General features: G+C 45.0%; 1 protein-coding gene across 2 annotated transcripts in view; it reads right to left on the minus strand.

Annotated features, from left to right (window-relative positions):
- The window catches only part of LOC148020008 (TAF RNA polymerase I subunit A), a 37,951-nt gene extending 22,383 nt beyond the window's left edge, over nucleotides 1-15,568 (minus strand). For both annotated transcript variants that reach the window (XR_015694904.1, XM_087700262.1), the window contains exon 1: nucleotides 15,032-15,568. Coding sequence is in view for 1 of the 2 variants with exons in the window: in XM_087700262.1 (XP_087556388.1) it covers nucleotides 15,032-15,508 (477 nt within the window). In the remaining variant the exon portion in view is untranslated. The remainder of the gene's footprint in view (nucleotides 1-15,031) is intronic.
- Nucleotides 15,569-18,347: the final 2,779 nt, after the last annotated feature.

Here is an 18,347-nt window from a genome sequence, read left to right on the forward strand (position 1 = left end):
CAAGCAATGCACAAATGCTTGTTGTGCAATGTGCCTCTCTACTAACTAGGTAATTGTGAACTAGTGAAGTTGTGGGAGCTTTCGCTCAACCGCCAAGACCCACGGACCGCTTATTGTTTCAAACGTTCCAAGCCGAGCACTAATGGCTACCTCTCACATAGCTGACGCGCCATCCATATATACGGGTGTAGTGAGCCTACCTCTATGCCGATCGAGTTACCTCCTCTCCTGTGCACTCCAGTAGCTCCACGATCCAAGTGCAAGCTTCAAGCAAGCTCCATCCTCAAGCTCCACGCTCCAAGCTCCATTGCCGCGAGCAAGACAAAAGAGAAGAGAAGAAAAGAGAAGAAGAGAGGAGAAGATGGAGAGCTTCTCCTCCCCGGTCCCTCACCCTCACACACTCACTCCCTCACTCAAGCACAAGCTCAAGCAAGCAAGAAGAAGAAGAAAAGAAGAAGAGGAGAACCACTTTTGGCCACACACAAGAATGAGCTTCTCATTCACTTTTCAACTTGATATACAAAACCCTAAATCCCTTTTTGGGCGGTCATCCCCTTATCCCCTTTTTTACATGGCCGGCCGTGGCCTAGGATCTTTTTTCCATTGTCCTCCTATCTTCCTAGTTTCCTTCCTACTGCCCATCTACCTTTACAAATTGCACGGGTGAGAGCCCGGCACTCTTAAAATAAATCATGGTGCGCCCTACGCCTTTTTCACAAAAGTATTGACTTGCGCTTTTTCTCGTGCGTATTTCTCCTTGATTTAGGACGTTTCTGCACTTCTTATGTTTTCGAATTCTTCTTGGCGCGCCTTCATCTTCTCTTTCACTTTTGCCTTGGCCTTGTCTTCTGCTTTAGATTTTCCGACTTTCCACTTTGTTCGTTTGAGGGTTAACATTACCCCCCTCCTAGACGAGTGCCAGTCCCATGGCACTCACCGTCGTAGGTAGCAAGCTTTAGCATGCACCGAAGATGTGGATGGTAAGGACATCTGTGGTTGCCTTGGAGGATTTTTGGTGGTTGCCAGATGAAGGTTGTTGGGGCCACGTTGTTGGCGTGGGTGGCTGGTGGTAGCATGGTTGGAGTTGGGGGTAGCTCTGTTCATTGCTGGGAATTGCACTGGGGGCTGATACAGGTGGTGGTTTGCGGGGATTCTACACAAGCCGATTGTTTGGTGGGCTTGCATGTGTTAGCGATTATCAGAGTCTGGTCTGATCGGACTGACACGTGGCAGTCCAGTCGGCTGCATTTAATGCAGCCGACCTGCTTTTTTGGGCGCATTATTTCTGGCTATTTATAGCCGATATTTTGCACAGTCTTCCACACACTTTTGTTTGCAGATTACAAGCTGGAGATCGTGCAGACTGCAACGTACTTTGAGGTGAACAGCAGGTTGCATCGTCGAGATGGAGACACGCAGTCCCGCGCACTCTACCCGTGTACATATCTGCATATCTTTGTATACAGCACACTTTATACAGCAGATCTTCATCTTCCACACTCTCTCTCTCTCTCTCTCTCTCTCTCTCTCTCTCTCTCTCTGTGCATTCACTCTCTCTCTCAGTCTTGGTCCCACGCTTCCGCATCGCTGCACTCTGACATGGTATCAGAGCAGTGAAGAAGGGCTGACTAAGTGAAGAACCTACCTGCAAAGGAGATTCCATCGCGACACAAGGCTGCGTTTCTAGCGTTCGAGGGCGAGCGGGAGGGCCAAGGCTAAAGCGAGCGTGGGCGCACTGGAAAGGAGTCCAGTTGGTGGATTTGCTGCTGTTTACTGCTGTTTGAAGAGGAGGAAGGCTGAGTTTCCAGCTTTCAAGTGCAGGTTTTACTTTTTCATCGCCTCCGGCGGGTGAAGAAGGTTCGGGACGCGGAAGAAAGAGCCCTAGCAAGCTGCATTTTCACAGTCAGAGGGGGCTGCTTTTGCGTTTTTGCAGGCATTACAGGTGAAGATGTCTACAGAGATTGACTTGGAGTTCCAGACGATCATGGATCGGAAGGTGCCTGTCTTACCGGCTCTTCCCGCAGATGAAAAGCTCGATGGTGACAATTACCGCATCTGGCGCGTGATGATGTTGGCCATCCTTGAGTCTTATGATTTGGCGGAGCTTGTACAGGAGGAGATCAACCGACCCTCGGTAAGAGATGAGTCCAAACTCTCTTCCGATGCTCGTGCGGAGTTGGCCAAGGCACAGTCTCACTGGGACAAATTGAATGCCCGGATTCGTTCTTTTCTTTTTTTGTCTTGTACTACAGCCGTGATAGCCCACATCAAGTACTTGACGGTGGCTCGGGAGATATGGTTGGAGCTTGACCAGATGTATAACCGGATGACCCTTATGAAAAGGGTTTCTTTGGAGGTGCAGATGCGGACCTTGTCCGTAAACAAGTCTTCTTCGTTGCGGAAGCACATCAACAAGCTTAGACAGCTTCAGATGCAGGTTCAAAATGCGGGCAAGCCGATTTCCTCCGAAGACATGGCGATCACACTTTTGTCCCAGTTGCCGCCATGATTCGGTGCTTTCTACTCCGCCCTTATTGCTTCGGGGCGTGAGTCTACTCTTCGGTGGGAAGAGTTGGTTCCTATGGTCTTGGACCAAGAGGAACAACTGAAGGGACAGCATGCTTCCAAGTCGGAAGCTTTGACAGGTCAAGCCTCTCAGAAGAAGGGAAAGGACCAAAAGAAGAAGGAGGAGGACAACAAGTCAAAGGACAAGGAAAAAGAATCCACATACCATATTTGTGGTAAGACCGGCCATTGGAAGAAGGATTGCCCCGACAAAGACAAGAAGGACACCAATAAGAAAGACTCGAAGGATTCTGGAGCAGTGGCTACACCCTCATCAGCTGCGTTTCTTCATCTAGCAGTCATTGAGGACTCTACACTGAAGGCTTCTGATGCTGCGATGACAGCCCCCCAGGCTCGAGAGTGGATCGTTGACAGTGGTGCCTCCCGGCACATAACTCCTTCATTAGTTGGTGTTGCCCAGTTACGACCTTCGCGTGGGCAGATTCTCATCGGAGATAGCTCTTCGGTGTCTATTGCAAGATGGGGTGAGATGCAGCTTATTCCAGATGGACGTGGTGGTACTCATACCTCAGAGGTCTTGCATGTGCCAGGTTTAAGGTATCATCTACTTTCGGTTCATAAGATTTGTTCACTTGGACTTTTGGTGGAGTTTGACAGTGATTCGGTGTGAGTCCTTGATCATGGGTCAAGGAAGGTTCTCTCATCAGGATATGAGGAGAACGGCATCTACAAATTGACGTCTTCTACCGCTCTCCCTACTCTTCTTCTTACCTCTCAAACACAGTCAGAGCTATGGCATGCTCGGTTTAGTCACCTCAACTATGATTATCTTCGGAGGGCGTCACGTGGACAGCTTGTTCGAGGGTTGCCGGACATAGTGGTGAGCCAGCAGCCATGCATCTCCTGCATTCGTGGGAAGCAGCATAGGTATACGATTCCCAAAAAAGCTTCGCGGCGGTTTACTTCACCGATGGAGCTTGTATCTACGGATCTTTGTGGCCCTATGCGGAACGAGTCCTTGAAAGGGAGCTCGTACTTCATGTTGATCGTAGATGACTACAACAGGATGACTTGGGCCAATTTCTTGGTGTTGAAGTAGGAGGCTTTCTCCCACTTCAAGGATTGGCTTCTCTTTGAGGAAAACTGATCGGGCCGGCGATTGAAGACCTTGTGCTCCGACAAGGGTGGTGAATTTGTTTCTAATGAGTTTGCTCGTTTTTGTGCAGATAAAGGCATTCACCAGGAGTTTGCTAACACCAACACTCCTCAAGAAAATGGCATTCTTGAACGGAAGAACCGAAGTGTGATCGAGATGGCGCGCACCATGATGGAGCACTGACAGACACCTTAGTTTCTGTGGGCCGAGGCTGTGGCTACTGCAGTCCACATCCTTAACCGATCCCCCACTTTGGCCGTTGATGGGATGACACCTTTTGAGGCTTACTTTGAGACTAAGCCTGATGTTTCTTATTTCAGGGTTTTTGGGTGTGATGCCTTTGTTCACATTCCCAAGACTCCTCGTGATAAATTTGAAGCGGCTTCCCGAAGACAGGTGTTTGTTGGCTACAGCTCTTAGTCCCAAGGCTATCGTTTGTATGATCCCGTCAAGCCAAGCGGGATGTGTACACCAGTCGAGATGTGCAGTTCATGGAGGTTCCAGCCATAGCAACGGGTGAGGAGCATCCCGTTCTTGGTGATCCAAGGGAGAGTTGGGCTCCCGAGACAGTTCCTTTGGAGCCACCGCCTTTTGTTTCCGATTCTGTTTCCGATACAGAGTCTACTATTCCACCGGTCACCCCCGAGGAGTTACCACCGGTGGATATCCCAGAGTCTTCAGTTGATGGAGAGAGACGAGGAGAGGTCCGGCCTCCTCCTCGTTGGGCCCGTGACACACTCCGAGATTCAGGGATCGAGGGGGTCCTTGAGGAGTGGGGACCGCAGGATGGTCCGCGGCGGTCACGGAAGCACCAACCACATTCTACGGAGCTTGTTTGCTCTAACTATTGTTTGATGACCCGTGTTATGCAGGATCGAGAGCCCACCTCCGTGAAGGAGACTTTACAGTCCGCACCATGGAAGAAAGCTATGGAAGCCGAGTTGGAGGCTATTGAGAGGAATGGCACTTGGTATCTCGTGCCTCACCCCTCAAATAAGAAGGTGATTGGCGTCAAATGGGTCTTCAAGACCAAGTACCTTAGCGATGGTTCCTTGGACAAGCACAAGGCTCGCCTTGTTGCTAAAGGTTTTGCACAGCGCCCAAGGATTGATTGTCATGACACTTTTGCCCCCACTGCTCGTATGGCAACTATTCGAGCTATTCTTGCCTTGGCTGGCCATAGGAGATGGCCTGTCTACCAGTTGGATGTGAAGTCAGCTTTCCTCAATGGTGATTTGAAGGAGGAGATCTATGTAGAGCAGCCTCCTGGCTTTGGATCTTCAGATGGGCAAGTCTACAGGTTAAAGAAGGCTTTGTATGGCCTCAAGCAAGCTTTGCGTGCATGGAACGAGAAGATTGGCTCGTTCCTTCAGTCACAGTTGGGATATCGGCGTTCCAAGGCCGATCCGCAGCTTTATGTACACACTTCCGAGGCTGGTTGTGTGCTTTTTGTGTTGTATGTTGACGATTTGATTGTCACAGGTAATCATGCACAGAAGGTCAAAGAGACGAAGGCAGCTTTACATCAGGCGTTCAAGATGACGAACTTGGGTCTACTCCACTTCTTCTTGGGCCATGAGATTTATCAGTCTCAGAGGGGGATTTTCATCTCTCAGCAGAGATATGTACAGGAGCTCTTGGTTTCTTTTGCGATGGAGCATTGTCGGACCATTTCTACTCCTATGGATCCAAACTGGAAGGCCACTTCACATTCAGATTCTCCCTTGGCGGTTGCTTCCCCCTATCGTCAGTTGATTGGCTCATTGATTTGGCTCCTCAACACTCGTGCTGATCTTTGTTTTGTTGTTGGTCTCTTGGCGGGGTTCATGAGTGAACCTCAGACGGTGCATTGGCAGGCTACCTAGAGGATACTTCGGTATTTGAGGGGGACATCTGACTTAGGGATTCATTATCCAGCAGGCACAGGTGATTCAGATCTTGTACTTGCAGGTTGGAGCGACTCGGATTGGGCTGGTGATGTGGACCACAGGCGGTCTACTACAGGCTACTGTTTTACCTTGGGTGCAGGTGTTATCTCGTGGAGTAGCAAGAAGCAGCCCACGGTAGCCCTTTCATCTACTGAGGCGGAGTATTGGGCCGCGTCTTCCACCACATGTGAGGCTGTGTGGCTTCGGAGATTGTTGGAGGAGATTGGCTGCCCCCAGACTCGTCCTACTTTGCTGCAATGCGACAATGGGAGTTGCATTGCCTTGGCACGGAATCCTGTTTTCCATACCCGGACGAAGCACATCAAGATCCAATACCACTTCATCAGAGAGAAGCTTCTGGATGAGACCATAGCTGTGGAGTACTGCAAGACGGAGGACAATCTTGCAGATTTGTTTACGAAGGCGATTCCCCAGGCTCTACTTCGGAGACATGCCAGATCCCTCAGGCTTCTGCCCCGCCGAGGCTCTAAGAGGGGGTGTTAGCGATTATCAGAGTCTGGTCTAGTCGCACTGACACGTGGCAGTCCAGTCAGACTGATCAGTCGGTTGCATTTAATGCAGCCGACCTGCTTTTTTGGGCGCATTATTTCTGGCTATTTATAGCCGATATTCTGCACAGTGTTCCACACACTTCTGTTTGCAGATTACAGGCTGGAGATCGTGCAGACTGCAACATACTTTGAGGTGAACAGCAGGTTGCATCGTCGAGGTGGAGACACGCAGTCCCGCGCACTGCGCCCGTGTACATATCTGCATATCTTTGTATACAGCACACTTTATACAGCAGATCTTCATCTTCCACTGTCTCTTTCTCTCTCTCTCTCTCTCTCTCTCTCTCTCTCTCTTCTCTCTGCATTCACTCTCTCTCTCAGTCTTGGTCCCACGCTTCCGCATCGCTGCACTCTGATAGCATGATAGGAATGGTCAAGAGGTCAGAATAGAGTGATGATGAAGAGCTGACGATGCATTTGATGGAGTCTTCAATACCTGCGACTGAAGACCTCTCATATGTGGTCTCTCCCTCGAGGTAGTGCTAGTCTTTTTTATCGTGCACAAGATGTAGTTCAATTAGTTTGGGAGACAAGTCAAACTCTAAGTAAGCTGAGAGTATTGTCCTACACTTAAGGACCCAAACTGTGTATATATTTCGATGCAGATATTGTGTGAGTGCTTGTGCATACTTAGATATTGCGTAGCTAGAAGACCGCGGGCTGGTTCCTCGTAACAACGGGTGGATGAAGCAAAGTTGCCATGTTGAGAAGAAGTACCCGTGAAGGTATATGAGACACCCTTTGCATTGTGACAACACGATGTAGCATAATCGAACACATTGACACCGAACTTTCGGTAGCTGGTAGCTACTGGGCTTGCTCGATGAGTACGGTGTACTTTTCATGGCCATTCATGCGGTGCTTACTACGATCGATTGCAATGATACTAAGGCAGAGTGCAAAAAGGAATCATGCAAATGGATCAGGGTGATAGGTCTAACCATAGGCGAGACAAGCTCCCTAGGTATGCCCTACCCTGGATATGCCCTGAACAATTGTGGGGGATGTATAGAGGGCTAGGGGACTAGGGACGGAGCCAGCCGACCAAGGTCACTGGGCGTACCTAATTTGAGGACCCGTAAGTGTCGTGCTGTGATTGTGAGTGCTTTTTTTCTTTTCTTTTTTTCTTTTTTTTCTTTTCTTTTCTTTCCTTTTCTTTCCCACACTTCTCTTTTTTTTTTCTTTTTTTCTTTTAAAGAATAGCATGAGTACAACCATTACAGTACATTGAGGCCACAGCCTTTCAATTGGATCGGAAAATGTCGAGATTCAAAGGCTACGAAACTGGATATTACAGCGATGATTGTGTCCCAGCCTTGTTGCTAAAGGAACAGTTGTTGAGATGGGGAGATACAATGGAGATTTGCAAAACCTCTTTGTAACATGCGATGTTGGTACAATTGAGGTAATAGCTGTCGTGAGTGCCAGGTGTAGAGTTTGACCCAGAAAGAAAAAGTGGCCACTGATCATGCTTTGGGCCATGCGATATGGGCGATCGGCAAGGGTGATTTTCGCTTTCGGCAATGTGGCTTCGTCATGGCTCTTTGTGAGACTGGTAGTCTTGCGGTGACGTGGGCATTGAACACTTTCGTACAAAGACCTGTGTCGTCCTGCATCCACTTGACACTTCGTGAGAGTATATGCAAGTCACATGCATCAATTATAATGAACAGATGCAACACAAAAAGATATTACTTTATCAAAATCCTATGGTGTTGACTGCGATGCATATCCTCGGCGTTTGTTAAAGACGTGACATATATTATATGTAAGGAAGGTTTATACAGTTGGGGAGCCTGCCCCTTTAACCACTTAAGGACAAAAAGTCATGACAAAATGACATTTGGCAAGCAGCTTAGACACATAGGGCCTATTCTATTTGTATGAGGCGTGGTGAATTTAGGTAACTAGACGACTGGGGTTGTACCGGTGGTAGGCTCCTGTTAGGCTAGGTGGGGAAGATATTGGCCGGGACCCTAATGGTATAGTCCCTAGCCGCAGCTGTTTCAAGAATCCTTTTAAACAATTCATCAAATTCCCGCTTGTCTCTAGCTGTCTTCTCCTCTTTCGAGCACCTGGTGCCAGAGCGTCTGGTGGGGGCCTGCACGGCTGGTGTTGCCACACCCCGGGTGCTCCCTTGAGCCTTCGTCCTCTTGGCTTGGGGAGTTTTCGGAATGCGTCCTAGGCAATGTCTCTTGGGACCTCTTTTCAGCGCATACCTCTTTAGAGTATGCACATAGCGTTCTAGTGGAGACACTAGTGCCTTATGCTCCCTTCTACGAAGGAGAGCTTCCTTGCATGCCAGCTGCATTGTGTGCTCCATGACGGCTATTGTGGGAAATCTGCAAAATGTGAACCAAGATTATACTTTGAGGCAGGATAGAATTATTTACATAAAAGGAATTAAACAGTGGATTATCAAGCACACGTGAGAAGGAGTGTTAGTTGTAGAGGGACGGCCCCCGTGATGATATTCATCCTGCTTCAATTGCGGGGCATATTCCAGCTATAGCAGATCCTGGCTTATGCTAAGTTGCGTGGACTGGTTGTCATGGAGTGGAGCACGCCTCTCCTCGGAAGGATAGACCGAAAAGAGGAAAGGCGTATAGAAGGGGACAGCACCCCATCTACGCCGTCAGAGATGTTGGTCAAGACTTCCTATGGCGGTAATGAGGGTTACATGCTCTCCACCTAGAGGCGGGAATGGTCACACGACTTCTAGACGTGTGATGAGAGGGTCACAAAACTCATTGTTTATTTATGTACATATTTACGAATCCATGTCACTTCGTGAGGATAAAAACCAATTGTGGAACTCAGAATTGTACTCGAGTGTGGCACACGCATCCAATACTCGTGGCAGCTTACTCAATAACAATAGATATTTTGCAACATCGAGTAGCAGGAAACCTTGTCCTAGTCTATTGGCAACATGTAACTCCTCCTCAGTGAGAACCTTATCAACCAGAGAGTTCTCTTGGCTAGTTCCGGCTAAGCCCATACCTGGAATGGCAGTCAATACTCGAAAGGAAGTCGGCGCCACATAAATTGGGTCTCTTTGAGAACGCCATTTAGCCAATTGCTCCTCTGAGACTGTCATAATCTGGGCTCCTAGTTCGGCCATTGCAACACAGTTTTCAAACCAACGTTTTTCAAATTGACTTCGACCCTCTGATTGTCGCTTTAGCTGTTCTATCTCTAAGAGATTTGGTTGACAAAGCACATCATTGAATGTTATAGTTAAGCGTAGTTTGTCGGCTTCCTCGTCAGAGGTGAGTCGCATGAGTTCATGCAGTAGCCTGTCATAGTGCTCGTCAAGATGTTCTTGCTTTTCCCAGGATAGGGGAAATAGCAAGTATTCTTTAAGCTGCTCCTTAGGGAATGCGCCCATGTCTGCAAGGACATAGACACGTGCAAACACTTTGAGCTTAGCATCCAACTCAGTTAAGCATTCTGCGACACTTCTATGTTCAATGAGGGCTTGCTCAGTTGCTATCTCATATAAGGTTCTAGGAGTTTCCCTAGGCTTTGGCATAGCTGGGGGCTCAGACCTAGATGAGCAAGATTTGTCAACTCTAGGATTGCTTATGCTCTCGGGATTTGTGTGTTTTTCCTAAGGTTTTGCTGCTATTATGTTATGGTTCTCCTCGGATGTGATTGGTATAGATTTGTCACCCTGTTGTGACAGTATTGTATCCACTCTTGATTGGTCAATGTGAGTTCTGTTGTCGGTGGATTGAGTGTTACAAGCAACCGCTGATGATGATGGTTGCTTTGACTTATCAGAACACACGGATGTATCTGAGGTTTCACCACTGTTAGGGGAGATGGCATTGGGTTCCTTAGTGGGCGGACTCAATGCTTTATTCCCAAGTTCTTCCGTGCTCTTGGTTTCGATTGTCTTAGCCATAGAAACATGAAACGGGGAACGGGAACGGGGAACGAGGACAGGGACGGGAACGCCAAACCTAGGGAACGGGGACGTGGGAACGGAAACGGCATTTAAAAAATCAAAATTCATGAAGTAAGTAGGAACGGGAACGCCAAACCTAGAGAAGGAAGAGAAGAAAGAGAAAGAAGAGAAAGAAGAAGAAGGAAGAGAAGGAAGAGGTTGGAGGTGGGAGGAGAAAGAAGAGAAAGAAGAAGAAGGAAGAGAGGGAAGAGAAGAAAGAGAAGAAAGAAGAAGAAGGAAGAGAATGAAGGTGGCTGGGGGCAGGATGCAGGCAGGAGCAGGATGCAGGCGGGAGCAGGACGCGACCGGGCGCAGGTAAGTTTTGCCACGTGCTCTAATACTTTGGGCTACTATGTGCAGGGACTGATCAGTCCACCTTTTGTACTCAGCTTTCATTCAGATTTAGTGCAGATTTTCTTCTTCCATTCTCTTTTTTCATTGTAGTCTCTCTTCCCTTCTCTCTCCATGTTTGCGTTCCTCTTCCATTGCACATTCTCACAAGCAGGCCAAGAACAAGAAGACGTTAAACACTCGGAGTCTTCTTCAAGCTCCAACACCGATTCAGAGAAGCCTAAATGCCCACACTTTGGGAAGAGCACTCATCCCAAAGAGAAGTGTTGGAAGAAATATCCTCAACTTTGTCCGGGAGTGAAGGATGGAACTAAATCATCTAAGCCTTCCTCCACCTCTACTCCAATTGTTACTCATAGGTCCTTGTTCCTTCACATTCATGCGATGGAGGAGCCTTCTTCATCAATGGTCTCGTCTTCAAAGAGTTTTTAGCTCATAGATAGTAGTACTCCTCAAGGAGATTTGTTGCATAATCTTTGTCCATTAGAGGGTATAGTCACTATTGGTGACATTTGTTTGCGTATTAGTGGTGTTGGCACTACATCGTAATTACCTAACCATCCATCAAGAGTCCTACGTGTTCCCAGCTGGCGCTTCCCACTCTTCTTAACCCATGGCCTTATTAGACTTGGTACTCGGGTTGTCTTCATCGAGCACACCATCTTTATTGAGGATACTTCTTCAAGTGCCACTTAAGCAATAGGTTAACAAAAGAGGGACTCCATTCCCCTTTCATTGTAGAGGGTTCTCTAAGGTAATATTTCATAGTTGCACCCATTCCCGATCATTCACCACCTATTCCACAGCTTCCATCCCGTTCCCTACCATCACATTTGGCAATTCCATCATACCCCCATCCCTTTCAATGGGAGACTATCAATGATGCCGCTACGGATTCGTTGGCCCCTTGTGTTTCAGAGGGAAAATTCCTAGGATCATAAAGAGCTTTTTCATCGACGAACTTCATCAACATTGGCACTTCTTTTGATGCCCTTATATCCACTCCGTCTTCTTTGACCTTCAGCCTCATGCAAGATCTGAGAGGTGTTAGCAACCATGTATGTCTTGCATAGTCATCTCCTACTTGTGAGCCTCAGTCTGAGTCAAATCGGAATATTAGAAGCTCATGTGTTTTGATAGAGGAGAGAGCTTTGCTTAGGGCCTACAATTCTTTTGCAGTCAATTTTATATATATTCAGACTAGTTGAGGTTTATTTCTAGCCTTGCATATTTTAGATATGTTCACACTAGTTGAGATTTATTTCCAACCTTGCATTTATTTTTAGTAGTTAAAGAGTGTATCCACACATATTTTTATAGCAATCAGCTCATATTGTAAGCAATTGCATTTTTTCCATCATTTTATGCAATCTACCTGATTTTTGGCATCTCTGCACAATAGTCAGCTAGTTTATCTATTGATTAGCCTTTTTATCCCCCTAAATTGGTTGATCATTCTACTTTTGAAGTTTTAGCACACACTGACATTCGAGACTCTCCTCCGTCTTTTAGTGCTACCTTCTGTCGTCAAGCTAATCTGGTGCCTTAAAACCAACCTTGCTTTTGTGGATGGGTGGTAATTCCTTGATTGCAACTTAGTTACAACAGCAACATTTATTACAAAACTGAGAAATGCAAATTAACTCGCAACCTTAGACAATGGATAGCTTGTTGGTCCCGAAATTGGCGCCCCTTTCAGTATTTCTTTAACTTAATTGATGAAGAAGTTGATGTACAATGGGATTATCGAAATTCCTTTTGGTATTTCAACTCCCCTTGCTGTCCAAAAATGACCAGCAAATATTCAATCTAATTTGCCCCCTGATTTAGATAGTCAATTGGCCTTCAACTGCTTTGATGGAGATGGAAAATGCACCAAATTCATTGATTTGCTAGTCCCTCCACTTGAACTTGACTAAAAACACCTTCAACCATGTTGAATCCGAATCTTGGAGCTTCCAATTTCTAGCACATTTTTAGAGTCTACTGCTATATCCCAATATTTGCTGCAAATTAGGGTTTACAACAAAGAAATCTGAAATTTCTCAACCTCTGGTGATCTCAATGCTGTAATCTTTGGAGCAACGCTATAAAAAGGCCCGAAGAGAATGCTGAGGAGAGAGAAAATTTAAACTTTCTCCGTAAAGAACTAAAGAAAATTAGTCATTTACTGCTATTGCCCTGTCAAACAACAGTGGAAGCTGTAACCTACAACTTAGGTCCACTAGACAGACTACTGCCCCATGGGCCATCCTTTATGCTATCATCTGCACCAGAAGGACCTTGGATTGTTGTCACCTGCTCCCGCAGGGCTCCAAACTACTGTCACATACTGTAGTATTGATCCCTAGTTGCTACAAATCACATCAGCAACCTCTCCTTGCTCTCTAACAGCCGCCTTCTATCTCACAATGGCTGGGATAGACTCCACCAAACCCTAAAAATATTTTTTCCACTTGCATGGGCAAGTTTTGCCAAGTGGCAGCCTTCCTAAATGGTTTTCCTAGCATTATCTATAACTAAATATTAATTTTCAATCTTTAAATACTGAAAGTTAATCTAATAATTATTTCGACACCCGAAAAAATAATCTAACTAGCCAATAATTAAATTGGCTAGGTAGCTTTCATTCTTGAGTGAATGACCTAGGCCAACAATAGACACCAAATACCACCAAGTACCTGTGTAGCATAACTTATAGCAACTTTTACCTTTGACATCCCGTGATTTCCTTGGGTCTCGGGCTCATAAATTTACTCTAACCCCAATTACACCTCACATATGCAACATTTACTTAACCATGTGATTAAGAATTAATCCACATGTTAAGTGAGGTTTCAAGAATACATGTCCTCATGACATACCCACTAACACTTTGGGTTGCATGCAAGGACTGATCAGTCCACCTTTTATATTCAACTTTTATTCATATTCAATACACATTTTGCTCTTCCATTCTCTTCTTTCATTGCAGTCTTTCTCTTCCCTTCTCTACCCATATTAATGCTCCTCTTTCATTGTGCACTCTCACAAAACTCGCCTTAACAATGGAGGTGGCAAAAAACTCGAACCTATTGCAAAGGGTTAAAAACACAACCGTTCTCCTACTTTGACAACTATTCCTACACAAAAATGTAAATAAATATGCTTTTTCACAACTCTCCACTCGCTCCAGCCTTGTGTCAAGGCAGTATGTACAAAGGACTGTGAGGGTATATCTAACTAAAGATCTCTCTCAACCTGCATGAAGAGAAGTGAGAATGACCAGGCAGGAAGTCTATTGTAAATATTGGAAAATAATGAACTAAATAATGTAGGCCAGCCAATCAAATACTGTCTGACTGTTGCCACATGGCACGGTCCACCTGCTATCCATTGACTGACTGTCCTGCCCTCTGCCCATGTTGACATAGGGACTATCCTGCTGCCTCAGTGCCTGCCCAAAACTGCCCAGGCAATTGCATACCTGCCCAAACTGCTCCTATACACCATGATATGCCCATCCTGGAGGTGACCAAATCTCTAACACTATGTTCATCTTGAATGTCAAAATTAAAGCTACAGAGTCCCACAACCATGATAGAATTTATTTTAGATTTATTGTCTTCTCTAAATTTCTTGTGTTAAAGATGATGAATCTTTAAAATTTTCTATCATAGTTTTTGGGCTCCTTTAACTTAAGTTCCATGTCCAATATGAGCATAGAACAAAAATAGGTTTTGATTAAGCAAGGGTCAATCTAGACATTATAGGAGAGTCCATTATAGCCCAACCAATACGAGCATAGAACAAAAAATAGGTTTGGATTAAGTAAGGGTCAATCTAGACATTATAGTAGAGTCCATTTTAGTCCGAGCAGACAATTTTCTGTTACACAATTTGATGGAAAAGAGAGTTTTCAAACCAAATCAAACACAATATTAGGACTATGGATCAAAGTCTATAATCAACAATAGTGTGGAGAAGAGAGTTTTCAGACCGAATCAGACACAGTACATATAATACTGTGTCTGATTCGGTCTGAGAACTGTGTTCCACAGCAAATTGTCTAAGAGAAAAACTATCTGCTTGGGCTAAATGGACTCTACTATAATGTCCAGATTGACCCTTACTTTGTCAAAGTAGGAATTTAGTAAAGAGAATGAATCTAAAACAAATGCAATCACACTTGTTGGGCTCCTTAACTTTTAGTTTTACGTCCAAGTGAGCACAGAACCGAGTTTTGATAAAGTGAGACAAAACTGCGTTTTGATAAAGTAAGGGTCAATCTTGATATTATAGTAGAGTCCATTTGAGCCAAGTTTTTATAAAGTAAGAACAAAACTAAATTTTGATAAACTAGGGGTCAATCTCGATGTTATAGTAGAGTCCATTTTAGCCCATGAAGATAGTTTTCTTTTAGACAATATACTGGAGAAGATAGTTACCAAACCAAATCAAACACAGTCCTATGGAATTGGATCCAATGTGATAACTTGTTGATAAGATTACTTGAAGGGAAACATGTAGTCATTTTGCAAACTATGAGTGTGGTTTTATTCGGTACCCAAAAGTAGTGAAGATACTCAGAGTTCCAGCTCCTGTCAGTGAGTGCGCTTCTAAGAAGCACGCTGAGTGCACCCGCCGCCTCATGCCATTGGTGCCGGAGAAGAAATTCATGAAGAAGATTATTCAGGACGGACTTGTGGTAGTCTGCAAGGCTGTGAACACCGGCAAGGGATACATCTCGGCCGTACTCCTTGCGGACAGCGACGCTCTTATACGAACCAGCCACGTCCTGAGGGAAAGCCAGGTGCTTGGCCTTGAGAAGGAGACGCTCTCTCTGGTCGCTGACGGCCTGGGCATCCAGCGGTCCCAGCAGGGAGGCGGAGGAGAAGGTCCTCTGCTGCTTTGCCTTCTCCCTGGACGGATGGGAACGCTTCCTCTTCTCCGCGGTGGTGCTCTGGCGCTTGCGCTTGCCTGTGACTGTCTTGCACTTTCCTGGGACTGTCGCAGGAAGAGTAGACAATGGCTCGCCCTCCATCTCTCTCCATCTCTGGCTCTCTCTCTCTCTATGCACTATCTCGCAGTGTTTATTGCCAGCTGCGATCATAACATTATGTTTTCTGTTTTTGTCTTTTTCTTTTTCTTTTTCTTCAAAAACGCGAAAATATAGTAAATGTATTTGCAAAAACGCGAAAAAGATGTGATATGTAGTTTACATATTGTGAAGCCCTGAATGAGAGACACCCCTACGGAGGTCTCTAATAAAAACCACAAGAAAGCAAAAATCAAGGGTATAACGTGTTGTTGTATTAATTTCTGCTTGTGTGGGTTGTGCGTGGTGGTGGATTTATGTGTTTTTTTATTTTTATTTTTTATGTTTTTTACACTTATTTTCCTATTTAATGGTTATATTTATTATTTTCGTATGGCTTTTTTCTTTTTGTTTTACGTTGTTATTTTCAAAAAGAAATAACTAAAGAGGATATGGAGTTGGTTGTGATTTTTTTTTGGGTGATTTTGTTTGTTTGCCTTTTTTTTTTTGTGTTTGTAGGGGCATGCATGTGGTGTATTTGAAGAGATTGAAATCATGGAGAACATGATTATGTTAGAAGATGTAGAGCCCTATGAGGAAGTTGGAACTTGGGTAAATCACCATTCAAGTGTGATCATAGCTATTGTCCCTAACATGTTTGAACAATCAAAAAAAAGACCTAAGGACCAAGAAAAAGATTGGATGATTGATAAATCTTCTCATTGCATAAAGGAAATTGTTGCGCATAAATGTTTGTAGCCTAGGGAGGTGTGCTAAATATGTTATGTTTTTTCAAGAAAAACCTAAATACCCCTAGCATGCAATGGAATGTCTCGTTTTGAAACCTTGTATAGAGCTTTGGTTCATACTTGTTGGTTTGGATAGCCAATAAAACTCAAAACTTCTGAAACCCTAGGAGTTCTATAAGCATATAACTTTTGCTTGCAAGTTTGAGTTGTTATACAAGTTGACAACAAGGAGCTAGATACAAAACGGTAAGCTACATGAGGGAAAGGTATATTTTCTTGAACCTAAAACTCTTGCGACTGCTGGTTCATGACAACTGGTGAACACCATTCTGTGTGTTGTACATGGAAGATTAAACCAACTTTCTGTAACTTCTATAACTCCTCAAATAGCCCGTCCCTCAATTCAAAAGGCATACGCCTTACTTTCTGACGCACAGGACGACTGCCTTCTTTTATAGGAATAGTATGAACAGCCAGGCTAGGAGGAATACCTCTCAGCTCATCATAACTCCAAGCAAAGATATCGCGGAATTCTTGAATCAAGGACACATAGTCCTCCCTTTCTGTTGAACTGAGCATGGAACCTAATTTAATTGGCCGTGAATCATTTGGCGTACCAAGGTCTAGCTCAATCACATCCGCGTCTCTAATCCTATCTTGTGGCATCACGACTTTGTACTTCATGACAAAATGCGAACAAGACCTAAAATCAAAACTTAATGGAATACAATAGATTATACCGGTAGCACAACATGCAAGCTCTAGCAACCACATATCTTGCACCACATCATCAGAATCTTCTTCTTCTTTACCTTAGGTATTAACATATTGTGTGCCCATATCTCACATCGCTCATCTGGCAAGGTCCATCAAATTTCAACTTGGCTTGTGCCCCTAAATCCGTTAAGCAAGATCGTCCAGCAAGTGTGACGTCAGAAATTAATCGGAATAGTGCATGTGCCCAATGTGTGTGTGAGAGAGAGAGGAGAGTGCAGCTTTGTGTAAAGTCCCCATTATTCAGGCACTCATGTCTCCTTTCCAATCACCACATTATTGTCTATCTAACCATTGTTCAATATCACTTAACAAATGTTAAGTCCAGTTTTGGCCTTCACACCTCTCGCCCCCCTATGGATCTTGTGTCAGCATTTAGTATGTGGGGTGTGTTGGGGGTAAAGGCGTCTGTGACTAGTTGCACGTGTCTTAGTTACACTGGCATTACCTACACCACATATTAGTTACTTGCACACCTGTACACTATCGGTGGCAGGCGCCTATCATTGTCACTTCATTAGTTATTCTTTCACTGGCATTTGAATAAAGGGAAGGCCGGTCACACATTGTGACTATTGGAGTTCCCACATTATGTGTCTCTCTCTTTCTTGCTCTCGCTTCTTCCACCATAGCTCTTGCTTCCGCTTGGGTGCTTCCACTTCAAGCCTCATCTTCCTTCAATTGGTATCAGAGCCATCTTCCCGTGAGCTCATGACATTGCCTTAGCTTCCATTCAAAGGTTTCTTCATTGGCAGCCCACGACTTCTCATTCGAAGGTTATGTTTTTGATACTTCATGTCTTCCAAGCTACTTACAATTGCATTGGACCTCTTTCAGGCCTTCCTTGGTAACCCTTGGAGCTTCCCTTGTCCCCCATTTGCCTTAGCATACCCTGCAGTATCCCTAGGACATGCTACGTGATCTGTGCATGTTCTTGGCATGATATTCCTAGATCAGTTTGACTACTACTTTAGACCTTAAATGGTTCATGGCACTCTTGGCAACCCTGATGATCATTGGCAATACCTTCCAACACTTGCATTCAGCATTGGGCATCAATCTTGAGCTCTACATTCAATGTCATTGTTGTTCACAGGTTTCAGATAGTGTGTCCTAAGTTCTACAATGCCTCTACATGCTTATGTGATGCTTCTATTGATGCCCATTGGTATCGGATCACTTATGGATGTTATGTCAATGCATTGGAGATCATTTCGGGTTGATTAGAGCGCTTCATTTGCTCAGTCTGGACTTGATGTTATTTATAACATGGATGAAGCTTCTTTTATCAGTGCAAGCATATGCTTATTGATCTCGAGTGC

The sequence above is a fragment of the Lygodium microphyllum genome, chromosome 19, assembly GCF_053477565.2.
Source record: "Lygodium microphyllum isolate KBCC chromosome 19, Lygodium_microphyllum_v1.1.10, whole genome shotgun sequence".
NCBI classification, from domain to species: Eukaryota; Viridiplantae; Streptophyta; class Polypodiopsida; order Schizaeales; family Lygodiaceae; genus Lygodium; species Lygodium microphyllum.